This window comes from Cololabis saira, chromosome 2 (assembly GCF_033807715.1).
Source record: "Cololabis saira isolate AMF1-May2022 chromosome 2, fColSai1.1, whole genome shotgun sequence".
Classification (NCBI taxonomy): domain Eukaryota; kingdom Metazoa; phylum Chordata; class Actinopteri; order Beloniformes; family Belonidae; genus Cololabis; species Cololabis saira.
In genome coordinates, this window is record NC_084588.1 from 10,475,757 (window position 1) to 10,489,263 (window position 13,507).

Sequence of the window (13,507 nt, forward strand, 5' to 3'; positions counted from 1 at the left end):
CTACTGCACCCTGTTGGTTGGAGTGGTACTGTGTAGTACTGACTCCACACTGATGAGGCCAAACAGATAGTAAAATCATTACTTTCCCTCTTAAAAATGCTAAGTGTGCACAGAAGGTGTAGATGTATCCGGTGTCAGGAACAGCATCTGTCAAACTCTATCATGTGTGATGCTTCTGTTCAGTTACAATGCAGCAGAAGAGATTCGGTTGATATTTGTATATTTTCATGTTTTTTTTTTACTTTTGAATGCTTCCCTTTTCTTTGAAAAACATTTGCATGTTTTTTGACTAGCCTCCCACGAAGGTCTTACATTTCATCCAGGTTCCTATTTAGCTTGGGTTCTGTGTGGTTTGTGTGGTCTTTGGTTTGGTTCTTTGGTGCTGTTGCATCAGCTAAGCTCTGCATTATTTTTTCACCAAGAAAACACCAAGAAACTAAGAAACAAACAAAGGTAGGCTCCGTTTCTCTTTATGTCCAAATCAAAAAATCCATCAAAAATTGTACTGATGCTGATAATGAGACGAGATAAATGCTCACTGCTTATTTAGCTGAGTGTAGTAGAGATTTGTGAAAACATTTGCGGTTGTATTCCCAGACGGGATCCACACACGTCGCGGGGCTACAGGTTCTCTGTGCTGCCCTCTGTGTATATCCAGAAAAACTCAAGTTTTCACTTTAAAATAAGAGTGCTCTTGTTGTTTTTGTCTTAGTAAGACAGTGCTTGTAAGTTCAAATCTAAAAAGCTATCTTTGGGGTATAATGGACTCATTAGGCCCACTTAGGACAAACCAGAGAGGAAAGTGGACGAGGTTTATGTCAGAATGCAAAGACATTGATTGACAGGACCTTCTGTCCCTTATAGACTTTGATGTAAGGTTTTATTTTAAAAACAAGTATCATAATTTTGACTAGTTCACTGACATCACATGATATTATCTGTGTGTGTGTGTGTATGTGTTAGCAAAACTGAAAAGTCTCACGCTTCCTTTCGACTAACCCTAACTTTGAGGAGAGAACATTTCTTCAGATGTGCTTAATCCTTAGGGAAAAGTGATGGATTTATAAGACAACTGCTTTCTAAGAGAACAGGTGGACCCAAGTGAGGGAAACAAAATCAACACAGCATAAAAGAACTGGATTCCTTGACTGCGGAGTAAAATATCATCAGCCTGGGGATCAGTTGTCCGTGCTCTCTGAATCTGGTGGAACAGGTTTGCGTTTAACTGGTGCAGGACATGCAGCTCAGATATGTTTCACTCTCTTTGGCTGAGAACACGGACAATCTGACCCTGTTAATATGTTCATGTTAGATGTGGTGTAAAAACAGGACAGAATTAATACTACTGAACACACCGAATCAGGAAGTAAATGTGATCCTGAGCTGTGATGCTTAGAGATAAACTCACGCCTTCGTCTCACCATCCCCTGTCTTCAAATGGTAATTAAGGCAGTCTAACTCTATAAGTGAGTCGTGTCAAAATGAAACATAGATCTGGGTTCCAAAGCAGCTGTATTCATCAGTTTTAAGTACTTTTCCAGACAGAATATTTTATCTGAATTAAAACCTTAGCTGAGGTTCTTGACACTCGATGCAAAAGCACACCGAGTATAAATGAGTATTATTCTGGCGTGTCATTATTAGGATGTACTGTAGCGGTATGAGTCAATAAAGACTGCAAACATAAAGAGAGTATGCATTTGTCTACTTTAAGATCATATTCACCCTTTAGTCATTTATGTATACATTTGTACACCAGTACAAAAGCCCAAAAGTAGTTGGTAATTCATGGACGGTGTCTAATTTGTTCTTTTCAGTTTAGAGGATGAAGTACTGCATCTCATGGTGGCTGATCTGGTCTGTCGCGTTTCATAACACGTCAATTCAGAGTGTCTCAGGATGCGATGTCCGTTCCTCTTCCCCTCCGTGGAAAGGTAAATTCTTTTAAACATTTTGTGTAAGCTTTGGAGTGGAATTTCATATATCAACATTTTTTTTAAATTATTTATTCATGAAAATAAATCCAGAGTAACTGACTCCACAGAGCAGATCGTCCGAACGAGCCTGTATATCTTCAATTCACTATTGCGGAACGACACCTGTGATGTCGTGGGGTAAATAATTTCATTCTTTCTCAGAGTAGAAAAGTGTTGTCTTTCAGATTGACGATGTGTCGACTAAAATGATGCATTGTTATATTTTGTTGTGTTTATTCCCAAGGTTAATTAAGAACATTGAAAGGTATCTGGAGGGAACACTAGCCCCAAACTCCATGTCCATTGGCGTTGGCAGTGTGGTGACTTATTTTCACAAGGCCACCAGTCCTTTCAGGGGCCTTAAGATCTCTGCCAGTGAGACTGAGGTAAAAACACATTATTGTGAAGCGTGTGCGTGTGTGTGTGTGTGTGTGTGTGTGTGTGTGTGTGTGTGTGTGTGTGTGTGTGTGTGTGTGTGTGTGTGTGTGTGTGTGTGTGTGTGTGTGTGTGTGTGTTTGATTACATATGGGACATTTATCTTGTCTTTGGTGCTGATATAGGCAGAGACGGATGGGGAGCCCCCGAACCTCATAGTGAGTGTCCAGCTGCCAGGAGAGCTTGATGTTGGACTGTTGGAGCACGTTATTTTCTGCATGATTCATCTTCCAAACAGGGTCAGACGCTGCACCTCACTCATGAGACACAAACCCGAGCGCTCATCAAGACCATCACCTTCTTTTCTTTTTTCTTTTTTCGCAGCTGTTTGAAAAGCTTTTCCCTGCATTCACAGTGATGCACTCTTTGCTGAACCTTTGGCAGATTTTTGCGAGAATGAACACTTAAATTAAACACGTAGCTCTTCCGTTGTCCTCTTTCTGAGTAGCTGTCAGCCGAGCTCAGATCCGTCAAATCTTTTGGTGTTATTATTGTCTTTGGGAACAGGGAGAACCACATAGAGATGATTTCGTTAATTTGTCGTTTAAACTTCGAAGGCGAATGAGCAAGGTTCAGGTTTGTTTTTGTAAACATTTTCTAAACCTGCTCTACAAACACAGGTATGTTTGAATCAGTAAATACATGCAAATCATTCATTTCGGTGCATGCACATTGGTCAGACTGCACAACATTTAAACCGCAGGAGAAAACGGTCACATTGAGGGTCATAATAAGTAGAGCATAGTTTCATTTATTTCAAATATAATTATTAACATATTTTGGAGAAACTGAAAAGCCGAGGCGTCGTAATAACACAGGTCACACATATTGTAATGCAAATGAACTTCATCAGCTGATCATCAGCAGGTGTGAGCAGCCAGTTAAAAGTAAACGTGGAGGTTTTCGGTGTGCTAACATTGTGATGATGCGAAAAATTCAGCTTTTTGGCTTGTGGCAACAATTTTGGGATTCGTCATTCTTCTGTGAGAACGCATATTCAGAATAGATGCCAACCTTTCCAGAAGTTGTTTTCCCAGCAGGGCCAGAACTTGCATATGCTCCGGGAAATTCAAAACAGAAACAAAGGAGCGACTTCTCTTACTGAGCAGGCCTCATTTTAAACATTTATGAATTCTGCAACAGTGGCATTCCTGCTAGCTATGCAGATGAGACTGTATCTTTCTTTGTTATCTTGTAGAGATTTATTTTTTCTGCTGAAACTATGACTTCTGAAGCATTTTTCCATGCTGGTTTGGATGCTACTGTATTAGCCTGTGGAGGTAAGATGGATGAGCTTGTAGAGCTGACAGGAGACGGGAGCGTATGGAGTTCTTCCAGATGTGGCTGCAGGGCCATGTTCTATGGATTTTGGGTGATACAGGTGGATTAAAGACTTCTGACGAAGCAGCAGAGGTAGAGTAGGAGTGCGTGAGTACTTGTTATCATTAGATGGTTTAATCCTGTGAAGGAGAACTTCTGAACTCCAGATGTTGCACTGTTGGATGCAAGTTTCCGAGGCTGTCATCACTACAGCTGTTGTTGAGTGACACAACACTCCCAAGAAGATGATCGGGATGGTTTCTCTGGATTTCAGCCACGCAGTTTTTCCCTTCCTTACATACAGTAATTAAAAGTTATTTACGCTGCAACAGCGTAGTTTCCCTTTGAGAACTCTGGAGGTCCGCTGGCAGGTGAGGAGGATGCCAAGATGTTTCCAAACTGAACTTCAGCTCAACTCAACTCATCATTCATGTACAGTCCAAGTTGCAACCAGGTAAAAAAATAATAAAAGATATGAGTAATAATGCAGAAGGTAGTAGTGCAAACATTAGAATAGACTGTTGAGGTACAGTAGGTTTGTAGTGCAGGAACCTTTTGAAGGACAAGTCATTGTCTCTGTGGGAGCCATTAATCATGTTTGTATTTTCTGTCTGTTTATATTTGTGGCCTACATGAAGTTTGTCACTGGGTGGCAGTGTAGCTTCATGTAGTGGGTGAATCTATACAGTATAAGCACAGGTGTGGCAGATCATCTGATGATGCATGGGTGGCAGGGAGATCTTACGGTTTTTAACGCTTGCACGTTTTGCCAGTTATCACATCACCACATCAGTTTGTTGTTTAAATGAAAATACTCGCTGTCAACATGTAAGGTTCATTAAATGTAAAGTTGCTTCAACCGAAAGTTATGACTAAATATCGTCGTCAACAAATCTTTATCACCTGAGGAAAACAAGACGAGACACAACGAAAATGCTGGTCATGTGATGATAATGATAATTAAATATATAATGCAATATCGTAGACGAATAAAAACGAGACTAAAATGTAGATTACAAAATAAAAACTCTACTAAAATGTGTCTTCATTTTCATTGACCAAAAGAAGATGAGACGAAATGTTATAAAAAAGATCCTTAATATCCATTTTATAAGTAGTTTCCTCTGGTTTAGTCTTTAAACCAGTTTAGTCTTTAAATCTTTGGAAACACTTTCACTACATAGACATGGAAAAGAAAACCGAATGTGTCAAATTAGAGTCTTCTGTATGTGGAATGAATGTATTCTTGAATCTATAAGGTAACAATAATATAATAATAAGATAACCTTTAATTGTAAAATGGGTTTGGCTAAATACAATCTTTGACTGAAACTAGACTAAAATTGTCATGGATAATTCTGACTAAAATAGAGTATGAACATGACTAAAACTAAAAAAAACAAAAATGATAGCTTGACCCAAAGACTAGACTAAAACTAAAATTTAAACATGCTGCCAAAAACAACACTAATTAAATCGGAACCTCACCTAACAATGAATACCGCTTGGACATCATTAAAAAACGAGGTTAGTCTATCTAGGATAGTCACTACAGTCTCTGTCAAGAAACCTTCTTTCCTTCGTTTTGAAGCCTGTGACCAAACACCTCATAAAAAGCTATCTCTCCAGCTTTCTCCTGTCCACCTCCTTACTCTTTTAAGTCTTTTAAGTTCTTGTTCATGAAGAAAAGAACCTGTTTTAGCTTCTGTCCAGCTGCAACATTCTCTACGATAATGCTGCAGAAGCAGTTGCTCTTCAGCCATTCAGCTTTCTCCTCTCCTTTTGTCTTGTTGCGTGATATTATCACGTCGCAATGTAAATGCCTTCCAAATAAATGTAGACGTGGCTCTTTCAAATCAGTTTACTGGAAATATTTTGTGCCGTAGTCGAACATTTCAGGATCCTCCGAACTGGTCAACGAGCGGTTGATCGGCCTGACTGTACCTAAGAAGAACATTTCAGGACTTCAGGAAAGAGTCAACATCACCATACATAATCCCGGGAACATTGATGTAACTACATTGTCTTTTTTTTCAACCTGACCATAAAATCCCAACTTTTGTACCATTATGCCATCACTGAATATACTACTTATGAAAAGAATTCATAAATATATGACCTTATAATCTTATCATTTCACAGATAACCCATAAACCCCAGTGTGTGTTTCTAGATTATCCCACCAAAAGTAAGTATGAAACAACACATTTTCCTGTGTTGTGTCTTTTGCTGTAAAGTTCAGATATTTGATACATGATGGCTGAGTTTGTTTCACTTCCCAGAATACAGGAGTGATGGCTGCCTGACCCTGTGGGAACGCGGCCAGAATAACGTCACCTGTTCTTGTGACCATCTCACATATTTCGGTGTGCTCATGGTAGGCCTTTTTCATCATTAGTAGGTTTGTGGGTGGACTAGAAAGCAGTTCTACCTGATTCATGTTCAAGTGCTTTGCAAAGTCTTTCCCAATCACCTGTTTTCACAATCCTGCGTGCAGTGTTTTTTAGTCTGCTTACTTTAGTCAGTGGGCAGGGGTTCAGTTTCTTGCACAAAGATGCTTTCACGAGAGGAAGGACTGCGGATCAAACCTCCTGATCACCACTGATCAGTGGTGGATAGAAACATGTGCTACAATGGGACCAATATCAGCTTGGGAAGTCATATCCGAGACCAAATCATTATATGTTAGTAAGAAGGAAAAGCATAAATCTGAGTTTAGATCTTACTATACTGTATTTTATATTTGTAGAGCTTCTTTAAGGCCTTTCGTTTCGGTCTATAATTTGTTTCTATTTAGTCAAAACAGTGTGCTGCTCTCTGGAAAGTTATTGCTGTCTCATTGCCGGGGAAGTCAGTGTGTCGTCCACAAACTTCGGGTTAATAATAAAATTGGACCTAGACCTGGATCAGAGTTAAATTCTCCAGGCTCCCCCTCTGTATTTCCCTTCAAGTTCAGTTACGCTGGAGTTGCTGTCCTATTTTCACGAAAGCTTAAAAAATCAAATCATCTTTTTTTTCTCCACAGGTGTCTGCTAAGCTCTCAGCTACAGACCAGCAGGTTCTGTCGTACATCACTCGGATCGGCTGCGGTGTTTCTCTCCTGGCTCTGGTCATTGTCGTTTTGCTGTTCATTACAAACAAGTAATCAATTACTCCCAGGCAGATGATGCTCCTCCCAGCCCCCCACATCCTTTATTCAATCATCCTTTAAACGTTTGATTTGTAAGCATTGGTCCTGCTCTGTTCATTATTTGAAAGGGGACATTAAATGAAGGATGCGCGTGAGAAAATATCTTCCACGTCAAACTTTTCCAAAGTTTAACCAAAGAAGGTAGTATTTATCCAGCTGGACGAATGCAAATCAGCAGGCGCAGTTTGACCCTGTTGTGTGATAAAGCCCTAGCCAGCTCGTAAAGCGACACAAGAACAACAGAGACAAAAAAGGACGAAATGTGCTTTTAATATATCATTTGTATTTCTCTATTTTGCCAACAATTTAGGACATTATAGAATATTATTTCTGTCTAATAGAAATGCCCGAGCAGATGACGCCAAGAAAATCCACGTCAGCCTTGCAGTTGCCCTCATCCTCCTCAACGTGCATTTCCTTCCCAGTCAGGCAGTGGCAGAAATGTCCCTCCCGGGGCTTTGCCTGTACGTGGCCGTTGGCCTCCACTACTCCTTACTGGCCACCTTTAGCTGGATGGCTTTGGAGGCATTCCACCTCTACCTTCTCCTAATCAAAGTCTTCAACATCTATGTCAGCAGATACCTGCTCAAACTCAGCGTGATAGGATGGGGTGAGTCTGGTCCTCTGGGGAGAGAATTCACAAAGCTGCACCCTGATGTTACTGAAACAGTTGCATTTTTCTTGTTTTTCAGGTGTTCCTGCTCTCATTGTGTCGATTGTGCCGATAGTAGACAAGGAAGCTTATGGTCATGTCCCTCTGGACTCATCCCATCCCAACAGCACAGCAATGTAAGGCGACATAGAGGGAGCAAGTTTCCATGCATGCGTAGCAGATGTCAATGATTAACTGTAGCTTGTATTACTGCGCGCATGTGGGTCAGCGTGAATTTGCATGTTCCAACACGAGTGGTGCACAAAAAGAGGTTGTTAGGGCGAGTAAGCCAAAAGTTAAATTCATACCCCACACTCCCATCCAAATGAGAGCAGCAAGTTGGTCTACCCTGGTGAAAAAAACAAGACAATGCACAGCTTCTCCTCATCAATTCAACACCACATGCATTGTGAATAAAAAACCCAAGATCTGAGAATCAAAACCCAAACTCTGAGACTTAGAACACAGAATCTGCAAACAAGAAATCAAAATCTCTTTTTTCTCAGATACACTTCTCTTTTGTCGCCATCATTTCTAAAACCATCTCCATTTCTGAGCTGTCTTTCTCAGTCGAGCGTTTCGGCTGAACGCTGACTCAGTGTTCATTGGTTGAACGGTGAGTCCTGCTCCTCTTTGCCGAATTCTTCCGGCATTTTCTGCCGATTAACTTGTTCCACATTTCGTTGAGGTTGGTACCGCTGTGACCTTTTGTCCTTCAAATCCTTGAACCTTTTTAAATATTCCCGGATTTTTTAAGTCCCTTTGGACTATAATAGCGACATCTTCAAACCCTTGAATTAGTGTCACCTCTTTCAGACATCACTACTTCAACATACTTTCAGATACAGACACTATTCACAAACTGTTACCAATTATTTCAACTTTTTAAAATGTTTTATGGTTTTTTTAAATAGTTTCACTTTTATGAAAGATTTAACGTTTATGATGTATTTCAATTGTTGAGCCTTCAGACAACTTTGAAAAACGTTATCTTTGAGAGCTCACCACTTCACTGAGGGATGACAACCAGAACCACCTTTAACACAAACAGAACCATCCCCGAAAGAAGCAGAACCCATTAATAAATCCAGAACCACAACCACCTCAGACACAACTGGAACAACCCCGGACTGAACCAGAACCACCCTGAACTCAACCAGAACCACCTCAGAAAGAACCAGAATCAGCCCAAATACAGCACATCTTCTCTTTAGAAAATGTTCCTCTTTTCAGTGCCTCAGATAATGTGGTCCTAATCCGAGTTATTCCGGCATGGTGAAACTCCTGTTGAATCTTTAGCTAGATTGTTGTCAACAGCTTGATTTAGATACGGAAGTAAACTCACTGACTGAAGCCAAGCTTTAGGGATGCTTAACGCATATCGGCTAAATCCTCATTTACCGTATTTTCACGATCATACGGCGCACCGTGTGAAAAGGCGCACCCTCAGTTTTGTGTGTCATTTTTGGATTTTAAACACACATACGGCGCACCGACCCAAAAGGCGCAGTCTACAGACACGGAGCTGCACACACGCGCGCCGCAAAACACACACACGCGCTGCAGAACACACACACTAGAGTGCTTATTTAAAAATATAGCAGGAGCAAAACTTAGTTTGATTGTATTTTATTTCACTTTACACATCAAGCAAATCCTTAAAAGTCTTCATCATCTGTTTCCGCATTAAACAGCTCAGTGGATGGTCTCATTCACATCCGCAACTCACGGGGGCTTCACCCGCCCCCTTCTCTTTTTACCGTTCTCATGGTGGCCGGCCTTACATTACCGTAATTCAGGTAATAGACACGGCGCACCGTTTCATAAGGCGCCCGGCACATTTAAAAAAATAAATAAATAAATTATGTGCGCCTTATGGTCACGAAAATACGGTAATTGAACTGGTATGACTTCTGAGCACATTTTTGATCTTTCAATGTCTGCTATTAAATGTTTGCTTATGTTCCTTTTCTTTGTAGATGCTATATAGCCAACAACGTAGTGAAGAATGTGACCACAGTGGGAGTGTTTGGCTTGGTATTCCTCTTTAACGTGACCATCTGTGGAGTAACAGTGAAGTGGGTTCTGATGAGCCGCCACAACACTGAGGTTATTCACTAAGCTTTACTTTGCCTTTTTCAGACCTTTCAATGCTTCTTGATATTGTAAAATAAGTCTTACCTCTCTTCAGAAAGGCAAAAAGCCGCCTGAAGAAAAGTGCGCGAAAAAGCAGGAAGTGACCTCGCGGCACAACGAAACAAAGGAAATTAACAAAATAAAAGCTTCTTACCAAAATAAAATTAACTTTTGGTGAAAATTAACTAACGTATTTATACATCGGTTACATATGTATATATATTAAATATAGTAACAATGCATATATATATGCCTTAGGTTCTTACCAGCATGGTAATAACCATTAATATGTGTGCAGACAAAGTAAAAAAAAAAAAGAAAAAATGAAATAACAGCTTTTCATCAAACACCCGTCTCTACCATGAACTGTGGAAAATGCAGGGGGAGATGTATCTGTGCCAGTCCTCAGTGGGATCACTAGACTTACAAGTTACAAGTCATCTGCCCTCTATTGATGCTGCTGAGTCTCCCTCATCTTTTTTTATACAATTGAGAAAGCATTTAAAATCTTAATTACGAAAGTGACTGACTGAGCAGGAAATATCCGACTGTCCTCGACATGTATGGGCTTTCATATGAAACGTCAAAGCTAAATATTTTTGCATTGGTTAATTTTCTCTTCATAATTCATACACTTTACTATGTCGCCTAATCGTTGCCTCCCTAATAGTAAGTAACCAATGACTTACAAACAGTTTAGTGATAGTGAAAACACTGACCAGAAGTATCAAGACACAGGCAAATGCAAGTATTTTCGAAATAAAACAGGAAATCCCAGAGTTCATCAGAACAATCACAGAGATGTCTCTTTACAGCATACTGTATTACCTCAGAACCTGCAGAAATTAAAAATACACCCCACTGTCAATGTTTTGCTGAGTCCAATTATCACAGTTTCAGCTAAGTTTGTGTTTTACATTAATTTCTGGATATGTCAGCTTTGATCTTAATGTTCTCTAGAAACATTATTACTCCATATGATACAGAGACATTGATTCTGACTGATTTCTTTGTCTTTAAAATATCATGTCATTAGGCTAAATATGGTGGATGAAGGATAATATCAACTTATATATTACTATATTTACCGCAGCAGCCAGAAAAATGTCGAGAAGGATGCAGAAAAGGCCACCCGAGGGATAAAAAAAAAAAAAAAAGAAAGAATCCCCCACTGCAGATCACTGAATTACTGAGATGTGCATGCGTACAGGACTAAAACTATGACCCATGGGTTTGCTGATATAAGCTGCTAATTTAGGGTGAAATTTCTACTTTACAAATCACAGATATGGTGCATTCGCACCCTTTAAACCCTGGAGCCCCCGGTATAGGGGGGAAATGCCATATAAGAACATAAGCCTGAGATTACACAGGGCTTTAAGGGTTAATATAAGAAACTTCCTCTGTATTTACCATAAATTACTGCAGATCCCCAGATATTTCGAGCCCTTTACGAATATATGCCACTAGATTACACTATCTATTGTAAATAAGCATTGCAACCCCCCCTTTATTCTTGCTCAATTTGCAGACTATTTCTGCTCATATAAGCAGAAAGCTGGTAAAAGAGATATTGAAGTTCACTTTGTGTTCATACCCACATGATGGGTAAAACACTAGATACAGTTTTCCCAATATTGCAGTGGTGTACCCTTCAAATCCATCTTATTTCCCAGTGACCTCGGATTCCTCATCATAATAACCTTCTCAATGCTGCTCCGACTCTACAACTGCAAAGTCATCTGTTTAGGTTTGAGGGTTTACATGGCAATAACGACTGGAACTAATGGCTATAACTATGATGAAGCAAGGGCCCACACTACTGAAGAGTTATATCCTGTGGTGGTTGCACCCTCCAGGTGCATGCAGGCAACATGACCTGCTGCTACTGAAGTATCGGTATATTGCACAGATAAATAAAAGTAACCCAGATGGGAGCATGTTCATTAAATGTTACAAAGAGTAGTTAGAGGTCAGGGAAATCTATTACTCTTTCATCAAAGACTTGTTTTTTAACTGGATGCATTTAGTTTGAATTTACTTGATATGAGCCAATAGAATGCTTCAAACATGACCCCAATTATTATTATTGTGTTAATTTTTTGATGTCATTAGAGTTATACATCTTTGTGTAAACAGATATTGATTCTGGCTTTGGATAACTCAATAAGTTGCTCCCTCTGACAGATGCTTTTACGTATAGGCCATTTAAGGAGACTTCTATGTGGTACTGTGCATGTTATAATAATGTGACATTTTAAAATCCTTACTGCAATTGAAAAATCATTACTTTTACAAACTTAATACCTTATTGCGTTTATTGAATGACCTTCTGCCACATAAAGCACTGAAAACAGCAATCCCACAAAGTTCAATTTCAAACAATACTGTCCTCTGCCCTCTGTTAGTCCTCTGTTAGTTTTGTAATTGACTATAACCTTGTGTTTCCTTTATTTTCTGGCGAGTCAGTTTGGGCAGAGCCTCTGTGAAAGAGCCAGGCGAGACATTTGTACCCTGCTGACAATTTTCACTCTGCTCGGCATCACCTGGGGGCTGATCTTCCTCTCCTACGGCCACCTGACCACTCCTCTCCTCTACATCTTCTGCATTCTGAACTCCCTGCAAGGTTTGGTACATTCTTTATCGTAATCGTCTGTGGTTCAGCAACTGTAGGTAGATCTAAGGGAGTAATATGAAACAAAGATGGAATACGTGGCAGTTTATATATCATTTAGAAGCGAATGGAGATCATGCTACGTATTGCAGGTAGTTTCCCAGCAGCAGTTGTGTCATGTGCCTTAATGATTATTACCAGACATAAATGTTAACTTCCGTGATTGGTGATCATTTGGAAGTGCTTGCATTGCTGAGCATATTCATATGAAGCCAGTGAAATTTTTGTTGGTGGAAGTGTTCCAGTATACAAATGTGTTCTCTCATGTGCAGCAGATGTGTGCTGGCTTCTGTCTAAACACAGTTACTGTTTAATTTCTGGTTGCATTTGCATGATTTGATTGTTTTGCATGATGCGCATTTCCTGCAGATGGTAAGAACAATTATATCACTCTTTCATCTGTTTGTCTCATGCAGGTTTCTTCTTCTTCTTGTATTTTGTGCTGTCTCTGAAAAAGCCCAAAGACTCCCCTTCACAGCTGACCAATACGACCGGTAGAAGCAATCAATGAGCCTGAACTCAGTTAGTGTCCCACCCAGATGGATATATTTCAGAAGAACTGGAATGCTGAAATGCTGTTTTTTCTGTTTGTTTTGTCTGTTTTATTTATATCACTTCATGTCAGGGAAATTTGTGCTAATTAATGAATTCCATCTAATTTCATTTCATTTAAACTAAAGTCAAATAACACAATGCAGTTATTCAAACATACTGATTTCAACATCCTCATTTAAATGGACTTCTTTATGAAGAAGAATCTCCTGGCTGCTTACTTACCCACCAAACAACCAATCCACCATCCAACAAGTAAGGCAAGGCAAGGCAAGGCAAATTTATTTATATAGCACAATTCAACACAAGGTAATTCAAAGTGCTTTACATTGACATTAAAAGCGGCAAGACATAATAACAAATAGGTAAGAATAAGAAAAGAAGTAAAATAATAAAAAGCACAAGCTGTTAAAAAAAATAAGGGCAGTAGAGTACAGCAGGTTTAATTTAAGAGTACACTTCAGTAAACAGTAATGTTTTTAACCCTGATTTAAAGGATCTACAGTTGGAGCAGACCTCAGGTCTACAGGAAGTTTGTTCCACCGGTGAGGAGCAGAATAACTGAACGCTGC

General features: G+C 39.7%; 1 protein-coding gene across 1 annotated transcript; it reads left to right on the forward strand.

The window, feature by feature from the left end:
* Positions 1-1,899: 1,899 nt before the first annotated feature.
* Positions 1,900-12,894, forward strand: LOC133456224 (adhesion G-protein coupled receptor G2-like). The gene is made up of 12 exons (XM_061734672.1): positions 1,900-1,934; positions 2,221-2,362; positions 2,537-2,650; positions 5,618-5,743; positions 5,874-5,919; positions 6,014-6,108; positions 6,757-6,872; positions 7,263-7,531; positions 7,614-7,710; positions 9,553-9,682; positions 12,179-12,335; positions 12,800-12,894. Exons 1-12 carry the CDS (start codon positions 1,900-1,902, stop codon positions 12,892-12,894), a joined length of 1,422 nt encoding a protein of 473 aa, XP_061590656.1.
* The last annotated feature ends 613 nt before the right edge of the window (positions 12,895-13,507 follow it).